The sequence below is a fragment of the Cololabis saira genome, chromosome 6, assembly GCF_033807715.1.
Source record: "Cololabis saira isolate AMF1-May2022 chromosome 6, fColSai1.1, whole genome shotgun sequence".
Classification (NCBI taxonomy): domain Eukaryota; kingdom Metazoa; phylum Chordata; class Actinopteri; order Beloniformes; family Belonidae; genus Cololabis; species Cololabis saira.
This window is the reverse complement of record NC_084592.1, coordinates 44751246-44775194: the sequence shown is the minus strand read 5'-3', so window position 1 is coordinate 44775194 and position 23949 is coordinate 44751246. Positions and strand designations below refer to the sequence as shown.

The 23949-nt window shown below is 37.6% G+C and overlaps 1 protein-coding gene across 18 annotated transcripts in view; it reads left to right on the top strand.

The window, feature by feature from the left end:
- The window catches only part of mycbp2 (MYC binding protein 2), a 181973-nt gene that overhangs the window by 117149 nt on the left and 40875 nt on the right, over positions 1 to 23949 (top strand). For 8 of the 18 annotated variants that reach the window (XM_061724185.1, XM_061724179.1, XM_061724182.1 and 5 more), the window contains 7 exons: positions 1306 to 1403; positions 2269 to 2385; positions 4015 to 4155; positions 9782 to 10006; positions 12947 to 13079; positions 14358 to 14483; positions 20763 to 20957. In XM_061724185.1, the coding sequence (XP_061580169.1) occupies positions 1306 to 1403; positions 2269 to 2385; positions 4015 to 4155; positions 9782 to 10006; positions 12947 to 13079; positions 14358 to 14483; positions 20763 to 20957 (1035 nt within the window). The remainder of the gene's footprint in view (positions 1 to 1305; positions 1404 to 2268; positions 2386 to 4014; positions 4156 to 9781; positions 10007 to 12946; positions 13080 to 14357; positions 14484 to 20762; positions 20958 to 23949) is intronic. The other 10 variants (XM_061724192.1, XM_061724191.1, XM_061724187.1 and 7 more) reach the window with 8 other exon arrangements.

Sequence of the window (23949 nt, the reverse complement as noted above, 5' to 3'; positions counted from 1 at the left end):
AATATATATTGATTTATAGTTATATGTAGATATGTCGATATATAGATTTATAGTTATTTTTATGTATATAGTTGGAGGTAAATATATAAACCAGTATATATAGCATATCTACTCTTATATAGTTATTCAGGTATATTTTTATATAATTGCTGTCTATTGTTCTCTATTATATTGTAGTATTATAGTAAAGTTATGATAATGTAATACTATACATTATAATTACTTCTAATATTACATACATACATAGTAGCACAACTAAATGCTGGGCGTTTGTTTTCTTTTGTTTGATTTGTTTTGATTTTGACTATATTTATATATACATATAATTGAGTATTATATCACTGTAGTTATAAAGTAGGGGTGTTTGGTTATGTGTGTTTTATAAGTAAGCTTATTGAAACTCTTGTTATTTTTATTTATTTAATGGTTTAGATAACAGGGACAATGCACATTAATAACACATTTAAACCAATGTAAAATATGCCAGAATTAGCCAAAAAGGCTATTTTGCATCTGCTGTCCCTGGACTGGTGTAAAAATAGTCAACCTAAAAAATTATTAGATACAAGGCTATATCAGAATAAAGATTAAAAGGTAAAAACTAAGCTAAAATACATACACACACAGGTTAACATAAGATCAACAACAGACAATTGCTACAAACGAAAACAGAAACAACATGAAGCAGCAACAGTAACATCAGCATTAATAACACAAGACACAGTAACACACTAACAGGCCAAAAACAAACAAGACAAAAGCACTAAACACAGAATAAAAAGCCATGCACAAAAAGCAACATTATAACTAGACAAACTAATAGGCAACATGACAGGTGACATCAGACAAACACCGACAGGCAGGGCAGCAAGCAGGAAAATTACACACTAAAATTCAATGTTGACAGCCTTGACCACAAATTAACCACTTTTTTTAAATAAAATTTAAAAGAAGAATAATTTGATTGGTTTCTAATCTCAGTGGGTAGAAAGTTCAAATCACAAGCAGCCCTGATAGAAAATGCAGACTGGCTAAAAGCACTTTTCCTAAACTGGACCATATATATGTAAGAATGTCAGATTCAGGGGTAGGACTTGATAAGTGTTTACTTCAATCCTACTCCGTTTGGAACATGTTGGTGGATACGTGAGGTCTGACCAAGTGCTGTACATATATATGTGTGTATTTGTATTCTGTTTTTTTTTTTTTTTTAACATGCATGCTCGAAATAAAAATCTTCAAATCAAAAAATCTAATCAACTGAAGAACGTGCACCACAACCATCATCCTTGTTTTCTGTTGAAGATGCTGGTCTGGAGGTGGAGGTTAAAGACCCTCCCAAAGGTATGATCCCACCCGGGACCCAGATGGTCAAACCCAAGGCCGAACCTCAACCTAGCAAGGTGAGTGTCTGTTCCCTAAACACACCTGAACACACGTACCGTAAGAGAAGAAGAGAAGAGATGCACGCATGCCTGCAGCCACGCGTCACATACCACTTTACACCTTCTTTCTGTTTTTGATTTGCTGTTTTCACACCAAGCAACGAGCAGACGACAGGAGGGCTTATGAAAGTATCTTTATTATCCAGATCCAGGGATCTCACTTTTCTGTGTTGAAATGATCAGACGAGTAAATTAAACCCTTGAATGTCGTCCTGGGTGGAGGCTGAATACTGTGTTGGGTTGGACACAGCGCTCGTCTCGCGGTGTTGCATGTAAACGGACCGGCTGCTCGGTGCAGAACCATGTTTCAGTCATGCAGCGGTGATTGATTAGTAGCCCACGTCAGAGGAGCCGTGATTGGGAAAATGATTTCACACGGAGAGATGCCGTTAGGCGCTTCGGAGTCATCATCATTCTGTGAAACTCCTGCTATTTCAATCTGCAACGGGGGGAAACAAGCAACGATTTGTGCATTTAATCACCTTTGTTTAATCTCCTTTGGAACTTGTGTTCCATGTTTTCATGCTTTTCCCTGAACAAAACAAAAAAAAGCACGATTTTAAAACGAAACCTCATCCAACTCGTGCTGCTGAAAACGGAGCGCTCAGAGTTTTGCTCATCTTTTGCCGTCTGTTGCGAACACTTGGAAGCGGGTCTCGGGGCGGGTTTAACGCATGCAACCCGCCGTCAGCGTGCCCTGCTTCCTCTTCTCTCTCTTCTGCTGCACCTCTTTGTCGTTGTTTTAGTTTTATTTTTTTTCTTCCATTCTTTTCTTTGCTCCTGCCGCTCTCACGGTCTCCATCTCCCCCTCTGCTTCTCTCAGGTCCGCAAATTTGTGTCCAAGGACAGCGCAGGCCTGCGTGTGCGTAGTCACCCCTCCCTGCAGAGCGAACAGATAGGCATAGTGCATGCCAATGGCACCATCACTTTCATTGACGAGGTAATTGAGACCAGGCAGATATAAATATACATGAGCTGAAGCAAAACCGTGTCCACTTCTACTCTCTTTCTGTGTTCCTTCACTGCAAAAACTCCAAATCTTACCAGGAATATTTCTTATTTCTAGTTAAAATTCTCATTTTAGTCAAAAAATCTCCTTTCACTTAAAACAAGAGTCATTACCAGAAAAATAACTTGTTATTTGACCATTTTCACCTGTTTCAAGTAAATTTTCACTTGAAATAAGTAGAAAAATCTGCCAGTGGATTTATCTTCTCATTACAAGCAAAAAAATCTTGTTCCACTGGCAGATTTTTCTACTTATTTCAAGTGAAAATTTACTTGAAACAGGTGAAAATTGTCAAATAAGTTATTTTTCTGCTAATGACTCTTGTTTTAAGTGTAATGAGATTTTTTTTTTACTAAAAATGAGACATTTTAACTAGAAATAAGACAAATATTCTTGTTAAGATTTTGAGTTTTTGCAGTGTTCTGTAGATCAATGAGGACAGAATCATAAATATTGTAATATTAGAGGTTTTATCTTTAACAAGTAATTTCTGTGTATTAAGCGTAATCAACCTCTGTAATGATTACTATCTTACAACTTTATTGCTCTGACTTTATGTTGCTTCATACTCACGCAAGGCATTTCGAGGCTCCATGAAAGACTTTCCCTATAAATCATTAATATCTACACTGCAAAAATTCAAAATCTTACCAGGAATATTTGTCTTATTTTTACTTAAAATGTCTCATTTTTAGTCAAAAAATTTGATTTCACTTAAAACAAGACTCATCACTGGAAAAAAACAACAATTTTCACCTGTTTCAAGTAGATTTTTACTTGAAATAAGTAGAAAAATCTGCCAGTGGAACAAGATTTTTTTGCTTGTAATGAGAAGATAAATCTTGTTCCACTGGCAGATTTTTCTACTTATTTCTTATTTCGTTATGTCATTACCAGAAAAATAACTTATTTGACAATTTTCACCTGTTTCAAGTAAATTTTCACTTGAAATAAGTAGAAAAATCTGCCAGTGGGAAAAACTCAAAATCTTACCAGGAATATTTGTCTTATTTCTAGTTAAAATGTCTCATTTTTAGTCAAAAAATCTAATTTCACTTAAAACAAGAGTCATTACCAGAAAAATAACTTATTTGACAATTTTCACCTGTTTCAAGTAAATTTTCACTTGAAATAAGTAGAAAAATCTGCCAGTGGGACAAGATTTAACTTCTCATTACAAGCAAAAAAATTTTGTTCCACATGCAGATTTTTCTACTTATTTTAAGTGAACATCTACGTGAAACAGGTGAAAATTTTTGTTTTTTGCCAGTGATGAGTCTTGTTTTAATTGTAATGACTAAAAATTAGACATTTTAACTAGAAATAAGACAAATATTCTTAAGATTTTGAGTTTTTGCAGTGTAAATGTAAGTTTGCAGAAGACCAAACAGTAAAAGATCCTGAGTATGTTTGCCCACTTTGGTTAAAGCTTTAGAGACCTCCGAACTTTTCCTGTAGCCTCGTCCGATGCCGAGTGTGTGTATGAGGCTGGTCCTCTCTGTTTCCTTGGTAACAGGACAGCATGGCTGTGCTCTGCTCTGTTGCTTGTTTTCCCTTCAGATCCACAATGATGATGGTGTGTGGCTCAGGCTCAATGATGAGACAGTAAAGAAGTATGTTCCCAGCATGAATGGTTACACAGAAGCCTGGTGCCTCTCTTTTAATCAGCACCTGGGCAGGAACCTTCTGGTCCCGGCCGATGTAAGTAACAGAAGGTCCGCAGAGTAGTCTGACCGACCTCGCGATCGCGCAATCACGGGCTCCCGCACTGTTCATTTTGAGGAAGAGTTCACCCTTTGTTGTTGAATTAAAGTGGCTTTTCTCGAGGATTTGTTTGGTTCCCCACTCCCCAAACGGCTTTGAGGAATGGTAGATGGTCAGATGTGTGTGCTGGAGTGTTGTTGCATGACCTTTCCACCTGAGCAACACTGAGTTTTACTAACCCGCTGCAGAGGAGCAGCTGCTGGGAGCGTGCATGCGTCCACCCACGGCTCCAGGCCCAGGCTTTAGCCGCTTCACGTGGACAGGAAGTTATCGAGTGTGTTTGGTGCGTCAAAGTAAAACCCAATGCAGGGAAAAAAGCCGACATGGAGCAATGTGAAGGAGCAGCTGCATCTGTGGGGTACGGAAGAATATCAGGGCCAGGCAGGAGAAAAATATTTGAGAGGGGAAGATTTTTTTTTTATTGTGCACTTCGAGAAAAAAGTCGAAATGTCGAGATTAATGATGAAATACAATTTCGAGAAAAAAGTTGAAATGTCGGGATTAATGATGAAATACAATTTCAAGAATAAAGTCGAAATTGACTTTTTTCTCGTCATTTTGACTTTTTTCTCGAAATTGTACTTAAACATTATTCTCGATATTTCAACTCTTTTCTCACCATTTCGACTCTTTTCTCAATATTTCGACTTATCTCTCGACATTTCGACTTTTCTCTCGTCATTTCGACTTTTTTCTCGACATTTCGACTTTTTTCTCATTATTTCAACTTTTTTCTCGAAATTGTACTTAAACATTATTCTTGACATTTCAACTCTTTTCTCAACATTTCAACTCTTTTCACAAAATTTCGACTCTTTTCTCAACATTTCGACTCTTTTCTCAACATTTCGACTTTTTTCTTGAAATTGTACTTCAACATTATTCTCGACATTTCGACTCTTTTCTCGACATTTCGACTCTTTTCTCGACATTTCGACTCTTTTCTCGACATTTCGACTCTTTTCTCGACATTTCAACTTTTTTCTCGAAATTGTACTTCAACATTAATCTCGACATTTCAACTTTTTTCTCAACATTTCGACTATTTCTCGAAATTGTACTTCAACATTAATCTCGACATTTCAACTTTTTTCTCAACATTTCGACTATTTCTCGAAATTGTACTTCAACATTAATCTCGAGATTTCGACTTTTTTCTCGAAGTGCATAATGAAAAAAAAAATCTCCTTCCTCTAAAATATTATTTTTATTTTTCTCCTGCCTGGCCCTGATACTCCGTAGTGGGGGATTTCTTCATGCTGCGATGATAAAGCTGCCACATTTTGCTCCATGCCACAGAAAGCTGCCACAATACTGAACAAATCAAAACTAAAAATACTTTATTTAAAGGTTGAATGGGCATGTAAAGGTGATGTAGTTGGTGGTTTTCTGTCCTGAAGGGATCACGGGTCCGTGAAACGCTGCGGTGGAGCTTCTTCCTCCGCTGCACGTTCTGTTTCAGCTCTGCATTGGGATGCTTTAGTTGCTGCGAGATGCTTTAGGTGCTGCAAGGCTCGCGCTCGGTCTCTGTCCGAACAGCATGACACACTACTTCATCCAAACGGGGAATTTTTTTGGAAGTTTTGTATTTCCATTTCTTAATTTCTGTACAGTATTTATTTTTATTTGGTTATGAATTCTGGAAAACAGCAAGTGAACCTTTTCATTCAGACGTTTGTCAGGCTTTTGCCTGCATTCGGAGAACCTCTCAGGCCCTTTTTTTTTTTATCAGCGCTCTTCATCACTTTCTAAAACAACTTCTTGACCTGGAAACTCCAGAAAAGGCCAAGTTTATTTTTTTCTTCCAAAAAAATATTGAGCACCTTCCCCCCCTTCCTGCTTCCTCTCCTCTCTCGAGCTGTCTACTGTTTCTTGACTGTCTCACAATTTGTTGCTCAGACTGTCTTTAACGCCAGCCGAGGAGTCAGGGATATCGGCTTTTTGTCGTGGAGCCCCTTAACTATATTTCCGCCACAGGTGAGTCGTATGGAGGAGGGATAAATAGTTGTGACCGGCCCTTTAGCTGATCGTCTGTGACTGTCCCTGTCCTCCCCCTTGAACCCCCTGTGACTTTGTCATCTTCCAGAAATATTAGCTGCAGACACTTAGAAGTCCGACTGTAGTTGCATGGTTGTTTGTACAGTGATAATACACTGCAGAAACTCAAAATCTTACCAGGAATATTTGTCTTATTTCTAGTTAAAATGTCTCATTTTTAGTCAAAAAAATCTCATTACACTTAAAACAAGACTCATCACCTGTTTCAAGTAGATTTTCACTTAAAATAAGTAGAAAAATCTGCCAGTGGAACAAGATTTTTTTTCTTGTAATGAGAAGATAAATCTTGTTCCACTGGCAGATTTTTCTACTTATTTCAAGTGAAAATTTACTTGAAACAGGTGAAAATTCTCAAATAAAGAGTCATTACCAGAAAAATAACTTATTGTCGACAATTTTCACCTGTTTCAAGTAAATTTTCACTTGAAATAAATAGAAAAATCTGCCAGTGGGACAAGATTTATCTTCTCATTACAAGCAAAAAAAATCTTGTTCCACTGGCAGATTTTTCTTCTATTTTTCTATAGTCTGTATTTTCTGGACTATAAGCCGCACCTGCATACAAGCCGCATCCACTCTATTTAAAAAAAAGATATGCAAACCGCAGATATTTATGTTGTTAGATTAGATATTTACTACATGTACAGAAGGATTTTTAACTGTTAATGATGTACATGTTTGTACCTAAATAGATCTTTCCTATAGGTGTCTTTTAACACGGCAGCAACTTTGCTGATTAAAACGGGACAGAACCAAGAGAAAATAACCAGTATTTATTTATCTATTTATCTGTTTGAAATCTGCTTCTACTTCTATCTGCTAAAGAAGAAGTGGCGTATTCTTCTTTGCATTTATTTTGTCTTAGTTTTGATTCTAATTCCGGTTAGAGCACCCCGAGTGGTGGAAGAAAAATCCACAGAATAGCTGCATCTTTGTATAAGCTGCATGGTTGAAAACCTATGAAAAAAGTAGCGGCTTATAGTCCAGAAAATATGGTATTTTAAGTGAAAATCTACTTGAAACAGGAGAAAATTGTTGTTTTTTCCAGTGATGACTCTTGTTTTAAGTGTAATGAGATTTATTTATTTTTTGACTAAAAATGAGACATTTTAACTAGAAATAAGACAAATATTCTTGTTCAGATTTTGGGTTTTTGCAGTGTAGCTGATGTAAGCTGCCCTGCAGACGGCAGGAATCCTCACGTCTGGGTTCTCCACTAACCACTCTGCAGGCTTGTTGCATGGAGTTGGTCCGCCTGCTGCATGAGGTCTTGATTCAGACGCGTCAGTGTTTCACGGTGTAGTTCTGTATCCGTGTGTGTCCTAGCATGCCTCCCTCTAGACTGTGGAAAACTTCAACACGGAGTGTTTGGTTTTAACTGAATCACCTCTTTGTCAGATACAATATTGATGTCACATGTCAACTGAGAGTGCTTTAACCTTAGACACAGAAAGGCCCTTTCAAAGCCACAGAAATGTTCTTTTGCGATATATTTTGCTGTTTTTTTTTTTGTTGTTCTTTCTGCCACGCTAAGCTACGTACGGAGGAGTATCAGGGCCATGCAGGAGAAAAAATATTTGAGAGGGGAAGATTTTTTTTATTGTGCACTTCGAGAAAAAAGTGGAAATGTTGGAAAGAAAGTGGGAATGTCGAGATTAATATTGAAATACAATTTTGAGAAAAAAGTCGAAATGTCGAGAATAATGTTGAAATACAATTTCAAGAATAAAGTTGAAATTTTGTGAATAAATTCGAAATTTCGTGAATTGTACTTCAACATTATTCTCGACATTTCAACTTTTTTCTCAACATTTCGACTTTTTTCTCAACATGTCGACTTTTTTCTCGAAATTGTACTTCAACATTAATCTCAACATTTCGACTTTTTCTCGACATTTCGACTTTTTTCTCAACATTTCGACTTTTTTCTCGAAACTAGGACTTTTTTCTCGAAATTGTACTTCAACATTAATCTCGAAGTGCATAATGAAAAAAAAAATCTTCCTCCTCTAAAATATTTTTTATTTTTCTCCTGCATGGCCCTAATACTCTTCCGTAGCTACGTGACATCGCGGCGGTGGCTTGATATTTATGATAGATAAATGCACTTTTTCAAAAAGGACAACTTATGTTTTAAAAATCTTAGACTGCACTGTGCATTTGCTTTATAATAAAAGCAATCTTATCTGTCTTTAAGAAATGAGACGCAGCCTTTAATGCGGGGGAAGTTGCAGAGCTGCTTTGTTTTTACGCCAGTTACCAGCTACACGGCTAATGTCGGCGGGTTTGGGGATGTTTAAGGGGCCGTGTTGAGCCGCATTTTATAATAACGGTGCATTTTGTAATAAACGTCCAAAATGTAATAACTTTGTCATTTAATTTTGTAATAAAGCCGCATTTTGTAATAAACTGCCGCATTTTGTAATAAACTACCCCAACGCATTTTGTAATAAATTTTGCCGCATTATGTAATAAGTTATTACATTTTGAGAAGATTACAAAATGCACTTGCAACTTTTTTATTCTCTAGAAAATGTAATAACATGGTGCAATATGTAATATCAATTTTAAAGCATAGTTTATTTCTTTGTTATTGGCCTATATAATTCCAAACTTCAAATAGGCAACTAAAGTTATATTTGGAGTATTATACATAGATTTATTGGGCTACATAGCTCTAAGGCAGGGGTCGGCAACCCGCGGCTCTAGAACCGCATGTGACTTTTTTTTTTTTCTTCTTTTTTTTTCTTCCTTTTTTCCTTTTTTCTCTTTCTTCATTTTTCCTTTCCTTTTTAATCTCGACATTTCGAGTTCTTTCTCGACATTTTGACTTTTTTCTCGACATTTTGACTTTTTTCTCGACATTTTGACTTTTTTCTCGTCATTTCAACTTTTTTCTCGACATTTCGACTTTTTTCTCGAAATTTTGACTTTTTTCTCAAAAAATTTCGACTTTTTTCTCGACCTTTGGCCATTTGCCTTCATTCTAAGGCTGATACAAAACTTTTCATTTTTTGCGGCTCCAGACATATTTGTTTTTTGTGTTTTTGGTCCAATATGGCTCTTTCAACATTTTGGGTTGCCGACCCCTGTTCTAGGGGAAATTGCATAAAAAACAACAAAAGTCACTCTTGTATAAATTCATTGTTAAACAAACAACAATAATAGGTGTTATTACATAATGCACCATGTTATTACATTTCCTAGAAAATAAAAAAGTTGCAAGTGAATTTTATAATAATCTTCTCAAAATGCAATAACTTATTACAAAATGTGGCAAAATGTATTACAAAATGGGGCAGTTTATTACAAAATGCTGCTTTATTACAAAATGAAATGAAAAAGTTATTACATTTTGGACGTTTATTACAAAATGCACCGTTATTACAAAATGCGTCTCAACAGGCCTAGATGTGCAAGCCCAGTGCTGGTTATTCATCTATTCACTCAATAAGCCGGTGTGTTGCCGCGCCCTGACTCTAATCCATCCTCTTAACTCTTGCAGGAGGCCAGGGGCCAGTTGGAGGAGAGCGTAAAGGAGGTGAGCAGCTGCCCTTCCCACGAGGCGCCCGTTGGGGTGCAGAGCAGGGCAGGGCAGGGTGGCGGCCCAGGGCTTTATAAGGTAGTGAAGACTGGCCCCTCTGGCCACAACATCAGAAGCTGCCCAAACCTTAGGGGCATCCCCATTGGAATGTTAGTACTTGGCAACAAGGTCAAGGCCGTAGGCGAGGTACGCACTCACCCCGACTACAGTGTGTTCTTTTGTGGCTGGAGCTAAGTAACTCTTTATATCTCGTAATGTTCTGTAAGTACGATGGAGTGTTAGGGCCTAAGTAAGACAAAAAAAAATGGAAATTACAAGAATAAAGTTATAATAATATGAGAATAAAGTCGTAAAATTACGAGAATGAAGTCATAATGTTGCGAGAATAAAGTTGTAATATTATGAGAATAAAGTCGTAATATTACGAGAATAAAGTCTTTTACATTTTTAGATATTTTTATATTTTATATATTTTGTATATACGATACATGCTTTATTTATCTGCATTTATTCTGTACTTTCAACATCATGCTGCTTAGTTGTTTTTGCAATTGCCCCTCATTACAATTAATGAGGGGTAACATTACAATTCTCGTAATGTTACAACTTTATTCTCATAAATTACGACTTTATTCTCGTAATGTTATGACTTTATTCTTGTAATATTACGACTTTATTCTCGTAATATTACGACTTTATTCTCGTAATATTACAACTTTATTCCTATAATATTATGACTTTATTCTCGTAATATTACCACTTTATTCTCATAAATTACGACTTTATTCTCGTAATATTACGACTTTATTCCTATAATATTACGACTTTATTCTCATAATATTACAACTTTATTCTCATAATATTACAACTTTATTCTCGTAATATTATGACTTTATTCTCGTAATATTATGACTTTATTCCTATAATATTATGACTTTATTCTCGTAATATTACGACTTTATTCTCGTAATATTACAACTTTATTCTCGTAATATTACAACTTTATTCTCATAATATTACAACTTTATTCTCATAATATTACAACTTTATTCTCATAATATTACAACTTTATTCTCGTAATATTACGACTTTATTCCTATAATATTACAACTTTATTCTCGTAATATTACGACTTCATTCTCATAATATTACGACTTTATTCTCGTAATATTACGACTTTATTCTCATACTATTATGACTTTATTCTCGTTATATTACGACTTTATTCTTGTAATATTACGACTTTATTCTTGTAATATTACAACTTTATTCTCGTAATATTACAACTTTATTCTTGTAATATTACGACTTTATTCTTGTAATAATATGACTTTATTCTTGTAATATTACGACTTTATTCTTGTAATATTATGACTTTATTCCTATAATATTACAACTTTATCCTCGTAATATTACGACTTCATTCTCATAATATTACAACTTTATTCTCGTAATATTACAACTTTATTCTCGTAATATTATGACTTTATTCTCATAATATTACGACTTTATTCTCGTAATATTACGACTTTATTCTCGTAATATTACGACTTTATTCTCGTAATATTACGACTTTATTCTCGTAATATTACGACTTTATTCTCGTAATTTTACGACTTTATTCTCGTAATTTTACGACTTTATTCTCGTAATTTTACGACTTTATTCTCGTAATTTTACGACTTTATTCTCGTAATTTTACGACTTTATTCTCGTAATATTACGACTTTATTCTCGCAATTTTTTTTTTGTCCTAGTTTGGCCCTAATACTCCTTCGTATGTAAGTGACTTCTTTTTTTATTTATTTTTTTCAAGTCATTTTGGCCTTCAAATATAATCAAATTTCCTACCGTGGGTGTGTGTTCTCCGCCTTCTCACCTTTGGAGGTCTCAACTTCTGCGTGACTGACTAATTTCAGTTTTGCCTACAAATCCATTGCAATTCATCCTTTATTTAGCTGCACTGCGACTTCTGCGTTGAAGTTCCCTCGCCTTGACTCTACCTCTGCTTCACTTGCAACAACAACTCTCGTCTGAATTCCTTAAAACATCTCCGTTTTCTTTGGCCTGTGGATGTGGAGCCTCTTCTCTCTGGTTCTGACCTGTGATTGGCTGCTGTGGGGTGTCATGCTGTTCCGACGGTTTCCTGAGCCTGCGGTTGAATGCTAGGGGACAGAGCGCTGCAGATTGTTACTACTTTGCTCTGTCTCCTGTTTTCCTACCAAGATTACATGTCAGGGAGGCAAGAAAACTGAACTTCCTGCATTAATTTTTCTGTGAAAAATCCTTCTCTGTTTAGGTTTTAGCAACAGCACTGCAAAATCTCAAAATCTTACCGGGAATATTTGTCTTATTTCTAGTTAAAATGTCTCATTTTTAGTCAAAAAATCTCATTACACTTAAAACAAGAGTCATTACCAGAAAGATAACCTGTTATTTGACAATTTTCACCTGTTTCAAGTAAATTTTCACTTGAAATAAGTAGAAAAATTTGCATTCCCCCTGAAATAAAAATGGTCAAAATCATCCCCCCTTTCCATCCATTATGTAATTTCATCAATGAATGTGGTTTTACTGCTATTTCAACATTTAGAGTCATTACCGGAAAAATAACACCAGAAAAATAACTTATTTGACAATTTTTACCCGTTTCAAGTAAATTTTCACTTGAAATAAGTAGAAAAATCTGCCAGTGGGACAAGATTTATCTTCTCATTACAAGCAAAGAAAATCTTGTTTCACTGGCAGATTTTTCTACTTATTTCAAGTGAAAATTTACTTGAAACGGGTGAAAATTGTTGTTTTTTCCAGTGATGAGTCTTGTTTTAAGTGTAATGATATTTTTTTTTACTAAAAATGAGACATTTTATCTAGAAATAAGACGAATATTCTTGTTAAGATTTCGAGTTTTTGCAGTGAGTTTAGTCCAGTCACCTCTGGTGACCAATTCCACAGATCCTGCTGCTGTGAGTTTAGTTTGTAGAGAGGTTTGAATGCTTGCACGCTTCTGCCGTAGACCAGGTTGTGTTTGGTTTGCTGAGCGGAGACGTATTAACTTGGCTGTAAATGTTTTTTTTGGTGAACTGTGTGTGTGATTGTGGATAAAGAACCTTGTTCATGTAATAGGTGGTCAACTCTGAGGGCTCCTGGGTTCAGCTGGATAAGAACAGTGTAGTGGAGTTCTGTGAGAGCGATGAAGGCGAGGCCTGGTCTTTGGCCAGAGACCGAGGTGGAAACCAGTACCTTCGCCACGACGACGGTAAGCCACAACCCGCCCTGACAGCCAGTACTCGAGATGAGGGGGGATGGAATAAAAACGGTCAAAATCATCCCCCCTGTAAAACTGCCATCCCCCCGTTCCATCCCTTATGTCCTTTCATCAATGAATGTGGTTTTACTGCTATTTCAACATTTAGAGTCATCACCAGAAAAATAACACCAGAAAAATAACTTATTTGACAATTTTCACCTGTTTCAAGTAAATTTTCACTTGAAATAAGTAGAAAAATCTGCCAGTGAGACAAGATTTATCTTCTTATTACAAGCAAAAAAATCTTGTTCCACTAGCAGATTTTTCTACTTATTTTAAGTGAAAATCTACTTGAAACCGGTGAAAATTGTTGTTTTTTCCAGGGATGAGTCTTGTTTTACAGGACTGATTCAGAAAATTAGAATATTGTGATAAAGTTCTTTATTTTCTGTAATGCAATTTAAAAAAAAAAAAAAAAAAAAAAAAAAAAAAAAAAAAAAATGTCATACATTCTGGATTCATTACAAATCAACTGAAATATTGCAAGCCTTTTATTATTTTAATATTGCTGATTATGGCTTACAGTTTAAGATTAAGATTCCCAGAATATTCTAATTTTTTGAGATAGGATATTTGAGTTTTCTTAAGCTGTAAGCCATGATCAGCAATATTAAAATAATAAAAGGTTTGCAATATTTCAGTTGATTTGTAATGAATCCAGAATGTATGACATTTTTGCATTACAGAAAATAAAGGACTTTATCACAATATTCTAATTTTCTGAGACAAGCCTGTAGGTGTAATAAGATTTTTTTTACTAAAATGAGACATTTTAACTAGAAAAAGACAAATATTCTTGTTAAGATTGTGAGTTTTTGCAGTGATCCATTTTACTTATCCTGTGAAGGACAGAGTCATATTGATAAGTTCAGAAAAGTGTTTTTTATTGTTGTGTTTTGATGTATTTGATGTAAGCCCAGTGGATATTTAAAGCTTACAGAAGGCTGCATTTAACTGCTGCTATGTCATTCCTGCAGTATTTCCGCAGGTGTTTTGGTCACTGCTATTATTTGTAATATATTATATTATTTGTAATCAGCACAAATTATCTGTCCCCATATGATAAAATCCACCATCCCCCCTGGTTCTTTTTTACAACTCGAGTTTTGCTGGCGCCAGATGACCCACATTTCCCAAGACTTATTTTTCCTTTTTTTTTCTTGAGTTGGCTGCATGAAAAATGGCTGGATGGATTGATTGTGATAATGATTGAACTGGCTCTTGCAGAACAAGCGTTGCTTGAACACGGGAATCAGACCCCCCCGCCGAGCCCCTTCTCTGTGCAAGCGTTCAACAGAGCGGCGACGTCTAACGGAGCGCAGGGCTTCGACTACGGCATCTCCAACAACAAAGGTGAGGCCATACCGGCGAATATTTTATGCAGGAAAAAAACCCTCAAAACTAAACCGTTTGCTGTATTTCACTCTTTACTGATGTACATTTACACATCTATGATTTTGGTTCATTTACATGTGTGTTTACGATCAATCCAGAGTGATCCGATCTCAAGTGGACGTCTCCGAGCTCATCAGACAACAAGTGTCTGTGTCTTTTATCTGCATTAAACCGTACCTGGTCGCCTGGAAGGACAATTCCTGTGTGATTTATGTACATTTATGTATTTATTGATATCTAGCAGATACTGTAGGTTAATTGGAAAATCTAAATTCACTCCAGTAAGTTATAAACGAATCAGAATTACCAATTGTTTAAACACTTAAAAAAACCAAAGACCAATAAACAAAATAAAAACCATCTAAACTCCCCTGTTACGGCCTTCTTTAAAAGTAAAGAAATTAGCCTCAATGAGACCACAACATATTAAGGACGCCACACGAAGATTTCAAGGGTTGAAATCAAATTTTATTGATTGTTGTTTTTAAATTGCTGGGAAAGGAAAAAGGTTAACCCAAAAGTAATGAACCGAAAGGAGATGGAGATCCCGGCCAAAAAGTGTGATTTGTTTCTTATCCTTTATCGTATCTTTTATCTCTTATCTTTTTTATCCTGTAGTTTTTAAGTGCCGTATTTTCTGGACTATAAGCCGATACTTTTTTCATAGGTTTTCAACCATGCAGCTTATACAAAGGTGCAGCTATTCTGTGGATTTTTCTTCCACCGCTGGGGAGCGCTGTCACCGGAATTAGAATCAAAACTAAGACAAAATAAATGCAAAGAAGAATACGCTACTTCTTCTTTAGCAGATAGAAGTAGGTGGAAGCAGATTTCACACAGATAAATAGATAAATAAATACCGGTTATTTTCTCTTGGTTCTGTCCCGTTTTAATCAGCAAAGTTGCTGCCGTGTTAAAAGACACTGTTAGGAAAGATCTATTTAGGTACAAACATGTACATAGTTTACAGTTCAAAATCCTTCTGTACATGTAGTAAATATCTAATCTAACATCATAAATATCTGCGGCTAAATATCTTTTTTTTAAATAGAGCGGATGCGGCTTGTATGCAGGTGCGGCTTATAGTCCAGAAAATACGGTAGTTTATTTTCTTGCTCTCGATGTTTTATCTTTGTGTCTGTGAAGCGTCTTTTAAAAGCGCTATATAAATAAAATGTATTATTATTATTATTATGAACCGTACATACTTGACAAAACATCCAAACACATAAAAAGTAAGTAAAGCTTCAGAAAGATCGAAGCAGAAATGAGAAGTGTTGAGACCAAAAAAAAACCAACTGGTCTCGTTGTGTCCTGGGTGTGTTTACACCTTTACTTACTAAACTCTGTCCACTTGTGATCGGATCAGTCAGGATGGATTTTAAAACCAGGTAACAGGAACTACAGTCCTCATCCTTCAGGCAGAGACTAAATGATGCTTTTCTGGTGCTGATGAACAGTTTAGGTCACATGAATTAATTTAACTGCAGACTACATTCCCTTCCCAGTCCTGCAGGATGACAGAACCTTCTTCTTCTACATATTCTGTTTTCCAACAGTGTCCTTTCTTATTTACTGGTGTTAAGACACTTTTCCACTACATGTAGCAGCCTCCTCCCTGAAACGACCTGGTCCACTCTGAGCCAGTCAGTCTCTCTAAAGTCACAGGCTTCATCTGTCTCTGATACGTCATCTCTTTTTGTTTGTGCATGCTTTTAATGTTGCCTACTATTGCTATTTCATGCCTAACATTCTCTGCAACGGCGTGCGTCCATGGGTCAGCCGGGTGTGAGCTCTGCAGCTGGCTTTGGTCATCCTCTCCCCCTTTTTCTCTACAAGTAGCTTTAATTTAGTCACCTAGAAAACATCTGATCATTCTCACAATCATTTTTTTAAACTTTTGTTGAGTGTTGAAAACGACGTGTGGCTGAGCTTCAGTTTCGCCGCCGCGTCAGCGAACGTCACGCTCGGTTTTCATCCTCCTCTGCAGATGCTGCAGAACACGTTATTTCCCTGTCACACGGAAATAATGCTGTTGCATCTCCTTCCCGTCCCAGTTTACAACCTAAATACAAGTTAGTTTACATACTTGAGTCTTTGATGCATCTTTTAAATCTGCTAAATGTCCAGCACATGTGATCAATCTGAAGCGTTGAGGTTGGCTTTAACAGGACAAGTTTCCCGTAAGATTTGACATCATCAAGTATCGTTCTGTACGACTGATTTCATCATTAAATAGTAAATAATGAGAAAACCTACGTAGGTACCCTGGTTTTTGTCTACATATGTGGCCCTGCGATGGACTGGAGACCTTTCTAGGGTTTCCCCTCCGCCTGTAACGAGCTGGGATCGGCTCCAGTAGAACCATTTGATGTGAGATGGATGGATGGATGGATGGATGAGGAGCAATAAAATAGTTTTGGGGTGTTGTGTCCTGGTGGCATTCAGTTCAGTATAGAAATACTTTAATAACCCCCAAAGTGAAATGAGTTTATACCCTGCTTTAAATGTAGATGTACCAAAAACAGCATTGCAGCTTTGAGGTTTTATACTTCAGAAGCACGTGTGCCAGCGTATGCGTTATGAATACTTTGGAAAGCTACTCCAAGCAAGTTGAACGGGAGTAATCGGCGCGAGAGCCGCTGCTAAACTGTGAGACCAGGGAATATCACGCATGATCCCTGTTCAATAAATTCAGTTTTTAGAGATTTTTACTGTAAATTATACTCATCACAAATTGAACCACCTGACCAATCCATCAATCAGTTTCTTGGAAAAATCAACCTGCCAAAGTTACATCAAGAGCAGGTTACGTATTAAGATTCACCGCTCTCAATGGAAGAACTCCATGACGCTCTTCAGCATATGCCCAATAATAAAGCTCCGGGCCCAGATGGATTCTGGAGCATATTAGTGCCAACATTTTATAAAATGATCTTAAATGTTAAGGAGAATAAAAGTTTAACCTTAAATATGAATTCTGCTAATATTAGCCTCCTATGGAAACCGGATAAGGATTCTTTGCTCCTATCGAGCTACCGCCCAATATCACTGATAAATGTAGATCTCAAAATATGTAGCAAAGATCTTTCCAAACGTCTGAAAAGAATTACCCCTTCTATTATACACCCAGATCAAACAGGTTTTATTAAGGGTAGACACTCTTCTACTAATACTCGTGGACTACTTAATATTATAGATCATTCAAATATCAATAAACAGGAAACTACAATTATATCGCTAGACGCAGAAAAAGCATTCGATCGGGTAAAGTGGAAATTTCTATTGGCAACTTTACACAAATTTGGATTTGGCAAATCTTTTAACGACTGGATAAAGATTAAAGAATAAAGACCATTAATATATATGCAGACAAGGGAAAAATATATATATTAATAAATAAACTGTGAGACCAGGTTACCGAGCAGTGTGTTTGGTTATTAGCCCGTCTTCTGGGCTTCAATAATAATCCAGCCTCAGCTGAGCCTCCTTTGTGCTCCCCAATTAAAAAAAAATAAAAGAAAGTTTTTTGACTCAAACAACATCAACATCAACATTTTCCCTTTTGAAAAGTTTAAGTATTTTACGGTGACTGTTGACTCCCGTTATTTAACTTTATGCCATTTCATACCAAAACTAGATCTGGGCGATATGACCTCAAATCTATATCACGATAAATTGGGCAGTTTTCCCTCGATAACCTTTAGCCGGCAACAAAAAATGTCTATGATCTGATTGGCTGATTGGTCGGTAACTCCAGACAGCTGTGCAGAGTTATAAGATGGTCTGTTGGAGTTACTGAGCGCTGAAGTTAATTTCTCAGCGTGAGAGTGAGTGAACTTGTTGAAATGCCCGAGTCTCACACTAGACAGCCCTGTAATGTCAGCCGCTTCTTCATTTGAACCGTCAGCCATTTTCTTGGGTTTCCCTCCTCGTTCAGACTGGATGGGTGGAGTCACGTGATTAAAGACATGCCCCTTCCATCAATTCAATTCAATTCATATTTATTTCGAGCAATACAGCACAACATAAGTGACCTGCGTGCAACAGAAAATTAAACGAATACCTGCAGGTTCAAAATACAAATTAATTTGTTAACACTCGAAAGGGAGTGGGAAGAAGAAAACTTATTTAATCCCACCCCTGTTTCTCATTAACAACTTGACAGATTTTTTTTTAAGGCTTCCTCCTGTCTTAAACCAAAACAATGAACAAAAGACCTATATCAAATTATAATAAAAATTATTCTACAGTTAATCTCACCTAAATTTACACGCATTGTGTCCATGAAATGCAGATGAATTCACAACCACAAGGCGTGCAAATCCAGGATCCCTTGTAGGTGGATGAAACCATCCTATCATTACACAGACAAAACAGACAAAAATATGTTTTTTTCATCAAAACACTGAATTTACCGACACAGGAACATTGATATCGGTCACCGCAGTGAATGTCGGTAACGGTAAATGTTCGGTTTATTGCCCAGTCTTAACCAAAGCAGAGTGAGATTATGTCACCAAAGGTTATAAATAAAGACTCGTAGACTCTGACGTTGTTTCTCCCAGTGTCTGGTTTAAACACGCAGGATCAATTGGTTATTTTTAACTCTTCAGCGGGGAACGTCTCCTCTCCTCCATCCATCATGTATCGATCTGAAGCAGAGAAGCAGAGTTTGAGATGATGTGAGAGGATTGTTGTGGATCAGCTGCCGTGTTGCGACTGGAATCGAAGGGGGGGTGAAACCTCACACCCAAGTATCTGGGTGAAACTCGTATCACGGCCCTTTTTGCTAAGGAAATGTGTTTTATCTGCAAAAACAACCTCCTGAAGACGGGATTAACTCTTTCAGTCCTTCATGGAGGCGTGCATCTTCACCTTTTTAATGAAAGAGAAGCTTCTACTTCAGCAAGGACCATTTCAGGTCTTAGGACAGAATCCCGACATCTGACTGAGGCCCCATTTACACGGAGCAAAAATTGTGGTGTTTTCATGCGTTTTGGCCGTTCGTTTACACGAAAACGAAACTCAAAGTCACCAAAAATGATCATTCCTGAAAACTCCGGCCAAAGTGGAGATTTGCAAAAACCCTGTCTTCACGTTTGCTTGTAAACAGAAAGAAACTGACATTTAGACTTCAGAACGTCACATTATGCGACAGAAACGTCACCAGCGTACAATTTTTTTGGCCACCGCCAATATTTTCTTGTATTTTACCTGTTTTATATTCTAAAGTCACACTTAAAAGTAACTCCACTTCTTCATCTTGGAAGTAACTGGAAGTTACTCGTGTCATTTGTTGATGTTTTTTTCAAGGATTCCGATTGGCTAGCATGACTTTATCTTCTCGTTACGCTGCCCCCTGTAGGTTTGGTTTGGGCTCACATTAATGCCATAAGTATTTTGTATCTGTAAATAAACTTTGTACTTGTAGAAATATTTTATGCGTGTGAAAAAAATATTTGTACTTGTAGAAATAGCTTTTGAAAAAAAGTTTGTAGCTTTTGAAAAAAAGTTTGTAGCTTTGTAAAAAGTTTATAGCTTTTGTAAAAAAGTTTGTAGCTTTGTATCTACAAGTACAAATATTTTTTGCAAGTGCAAATATTTTTTGCACACGCAAAAAATATTACTACAAGTACAGATATTTTTTTCACGCGCACAAAATATTTCTACAAGTACAAATATTTTTTGCAAGTGCAAATATTTTTCTCACATGCACAAAATATTTCTACAAGTACAAATAATTTTCGCAAGTACAAATATTTTTTTCACACGCAAAAAATATTTCTACAAGTACAAATATTTTTTGCAAGTGCAAATATTTTTTTCACATGCACAAAATATTTCTACAAGTACAAACATTTTTTGCAAGTACAAATATTTTTTGCACATGCACAAAATATTTCTACAAGTACAACGTTTATTTACAGATACAAAATACTTATGGCATTAATTTGAGCCCATAGTTTGGCTGCTCATAGCACCTTAACTGCGTATTTGTGCAGGTTCGTGTAAATTATTTTTCAAAACGTAGAGAGGGAAATATCCGTTTTTGTAAATCCCCGGCTACGTGTAAACGTGGCCTGAGACCCCAGTGGACCAGATAACCTGCTCCCCCCCTGCAGACGCCTAAACATCCGGTTGAAAAAGAACCAAATCACCTTCATCTCCCGTTGGGATCTCCAGACCGTAGTATAAGCTGTAGTCTCTCCCCTTCCTCTGTCTCCATGTTTGCAGGTGACCGGCTGAGTGCCATACTGAATTCCATTCAGTCTGGGCCCTTCCTCTCAGCAGCTCCCTCCTCCTCCTCCTCCATATTTGAGCAAGCCGCCCAACCTCCTCCTCCCTCCTCCTCCTCCTCCCTTGTCCACAGCCCATTTGTGTTTGGACAATCCCCCTCCCAAGTGTCTCAACCGCAGCCACAGCTTCTGAGTAAGTCTGTCCTGCTTCCTGACAGTACTTGCTTTTACACAGGTGTTGATCCTCTCCGCCCCCCAAACTTTTGTTTTTCCAGATTCCAATTATCATTTTATTTTTAAGTATTTCTAGGGGGGGGAGGACAGGAATGAGAAGTGACACATAACACTAGAGTTATGTCTTACAGTGCAGAAATATCCCTAAAGAGATAGCATGTCTAATATTCAAAGTTAAAATCTTGTTTTTACGGGGAAAAGGCTGCTGATGGTGCCGTAAACACGCGCCGTCATCGCCAGAACCATTTCTAAAAACACAATTTTAAACTGTAATGCTTTAGTCGATACAGTCATGTGAAAAAGAAAGTACACCCCCAACCCCTGGCCGATTCTAAAGCTGGATTCACACTGAAAGCGTCAAATCGCCTACAGTATGGTCGCTCGGGACGCTTGCATCGCGCCACTTGCTAGTGGGCGGAGCTTCAGTTTCCCATTTCACCGTGGATCACACTTTGGGAAGCCTTCTTTATATTTCGGCGTTATTTCTGCGTAGATAAGAGTGAGTTTGATGCTCCTTAACCAGGATGGTCCTGGATCAACATCAACCATCATCGTTGGTCCCGGTGAAGCTGCAGTCTGTCTGCGGTGAACACTGACACATCGGGTCGGAGCGTTTTCTGATTAATAAGCCCAGTTTTTACCGTATTTTCCGCACTATAAGGCGCACCTTCAATGAATGATGTATTTTAAAACTTTTTCCACATATAAGGCGCAGTGCATTATAAGGCGCACTAAATATATGGTAAAATACCGTACTATAGTGGCTGGGGTTGAGTTACGTATCTACCTGATGGAGCTGCGCTACAGGAAATGCTACAAAATCCTACAGCAAATGCAAAAAAAAAAAATCAAGAAGAAGAAAAGTACTGTATGTCAAACTTTATTAACAAAATAAAAACCAGCTTTGCTCCGTCTCGTCAAAGTCGCCATTATGCAAGTCAGCGTCGCTGCTGTTGTCTTGAACGTCTGTGACGATTCCTGACGTTTTTAGCGCCATTACTTCGGCGACACCAACTACATTACCCACAATCCCCCTGACTACAGTAACAGAAATTACCGTAATGATCATATATAAGGCGCGCTGCATTATAAGGCGCACTGCCGGTTTTTGAGAAAATTAAAGGCTTTTAGGTGCGCCTTATAGTGCGGAAAATACAGTATTTTGCATTGGATCGATGTAGCAAATAAAATCGTTCGGACCATCCAGCTCCTCAAGCATCAGTTAGTTTCACATGAGCAGTTCAGGTAAAAACGGCAGTCAAATTAGCAAAAATGTCAGTTTGCTGGATGAAATATCATGTGTGCATGTGAATGAGTGTACGTTTGTGTACATGAAAGTACAATCTGCATTGAGGCTTTGGGAATCCCGGTCTGTGATTGGACGCTGTCTCGGCGTCGCCGCTGCTCATTTGCATAAAGTTCAGATTTTTCAACTTCAAATTGACGCCTCCAATGCCTCCGTGGTCTCCGACGCCTCTCGCAGCGCTTTCATAGAAAATGAATGGCAACCGGACACCTGTGGCGCTTTCAGTGTGAATCCAGGGTACGGCTTTACGTGACATCACCAGTTTTACCTGGTAGATACCTGAACTTGTGTCATCAGCTCTTGCAGCTCTCAACCTCAGATGAACATCAGATAAATCATCATTAATGTGCCGCATCTCGTGGCGTGTAAGAACATGCATCTTCAACACCAAACCTGTGTGGACTCGTCCCTGATTTACAAGTCCGAATAATGCCGTTCACACTCCGAGTCCTGTTCCTGAGGACTGTTCATGTACGCACCTCACCTTCAGACGCCGCGGTGGAGTAACGCTTTGGAGTTATGTGGTCGACCGTAAACGTCTCTGTAAACCAAAATATTCCAACGTTAACTCGAGAGTAGGAATGGGAGATATTTTACCGTTCACGATAAACCGTCAAAAACATTCCCCACGGTAAGAAAAAAGCGTTAAATCCACGCCCAACCTACGGGAAGGAAGGAAGGAAGGAAGGAAGGAAGGAAGGAAGGAAGGAAGGAAGGAAGGAAGGAAGGAAGGAAGGAAGGAAGGAAGGAAGGAAGGAAGGAAGGAAGGAAGGAAGGAAGGAAGGAAGGAAGGAAGGAAGGAAGGAAGGAAGGAAGGAAGGAAGAAAGGAAGGAAGGGGAAAAGGAAGGAAGGAAGGAAGGGGAAAAGGAAGGAAGGAAGGAAGGGGAAAAGGAAGGAAGGAAGGAAGGGGAAAAGGAAGGAAGGAAAGAAGGAAGGGGAAAAGGAAGGAAGGAAAGGGAAAAGGAAGGAAGGGAAGGAAAGAAGGAAGGAAGGGGAAAAGGAAGGAAGGAAAGAAGGAAGGAAGGAAAGAAGGAAGGAAGGAAAGAAGGAAGGAAGGAAAGAAGGAAGGAAGGGGAAAAGGAAGGAAGGAAAGAAGGAAGGAAGGAAGGAAGGAAGGAAGGGGAAAAGGAAGGAAGGAAAGAAGGAAGGAAGGAAGGAAAGAAGGAAGGAAGGAAAGAAGGAAGGAAGGGGAAAAGGAAGGAAGGAAAGAAGGAAGGAAGGAAGGAAAGAAGGAAGGAAGGGGAAAAGGAAGGAAGGAAAGAAGGAAGGAAGGGGAAAAGGAAGGAAGGAAAGAAGGAAGGAAGGAAGGAAAGAAGGAAGGAAGGGGAAAAGGAAGGAAGGAAAGAAGGAAGGAAGGAAGGAAAGAAGGAAGGAAGGGGAAAAGGAAGGAAGGAAAGAAGGAAGGAAGGAAGGAAAGAAGGAAGGAAGGGGAAAAGGAAGGAAGGAAAGAAGGAAGGAAGGGGAAAAAGAAGGAAGGAAGGAAGGGGAAAAAGAAGGAAGGAAGGAAATGAGCCAGAAAGAAAGAAAGAAAGAAAGAAAGAAAGAAAGAAAGAAAGAAAGAAAGAAAGAAAGAAAGAAAAATTCCCATTGAATTGGTATTTTTTTTATCGTCATTTTTATCGTTATCAGGATAGACAGCGGGCC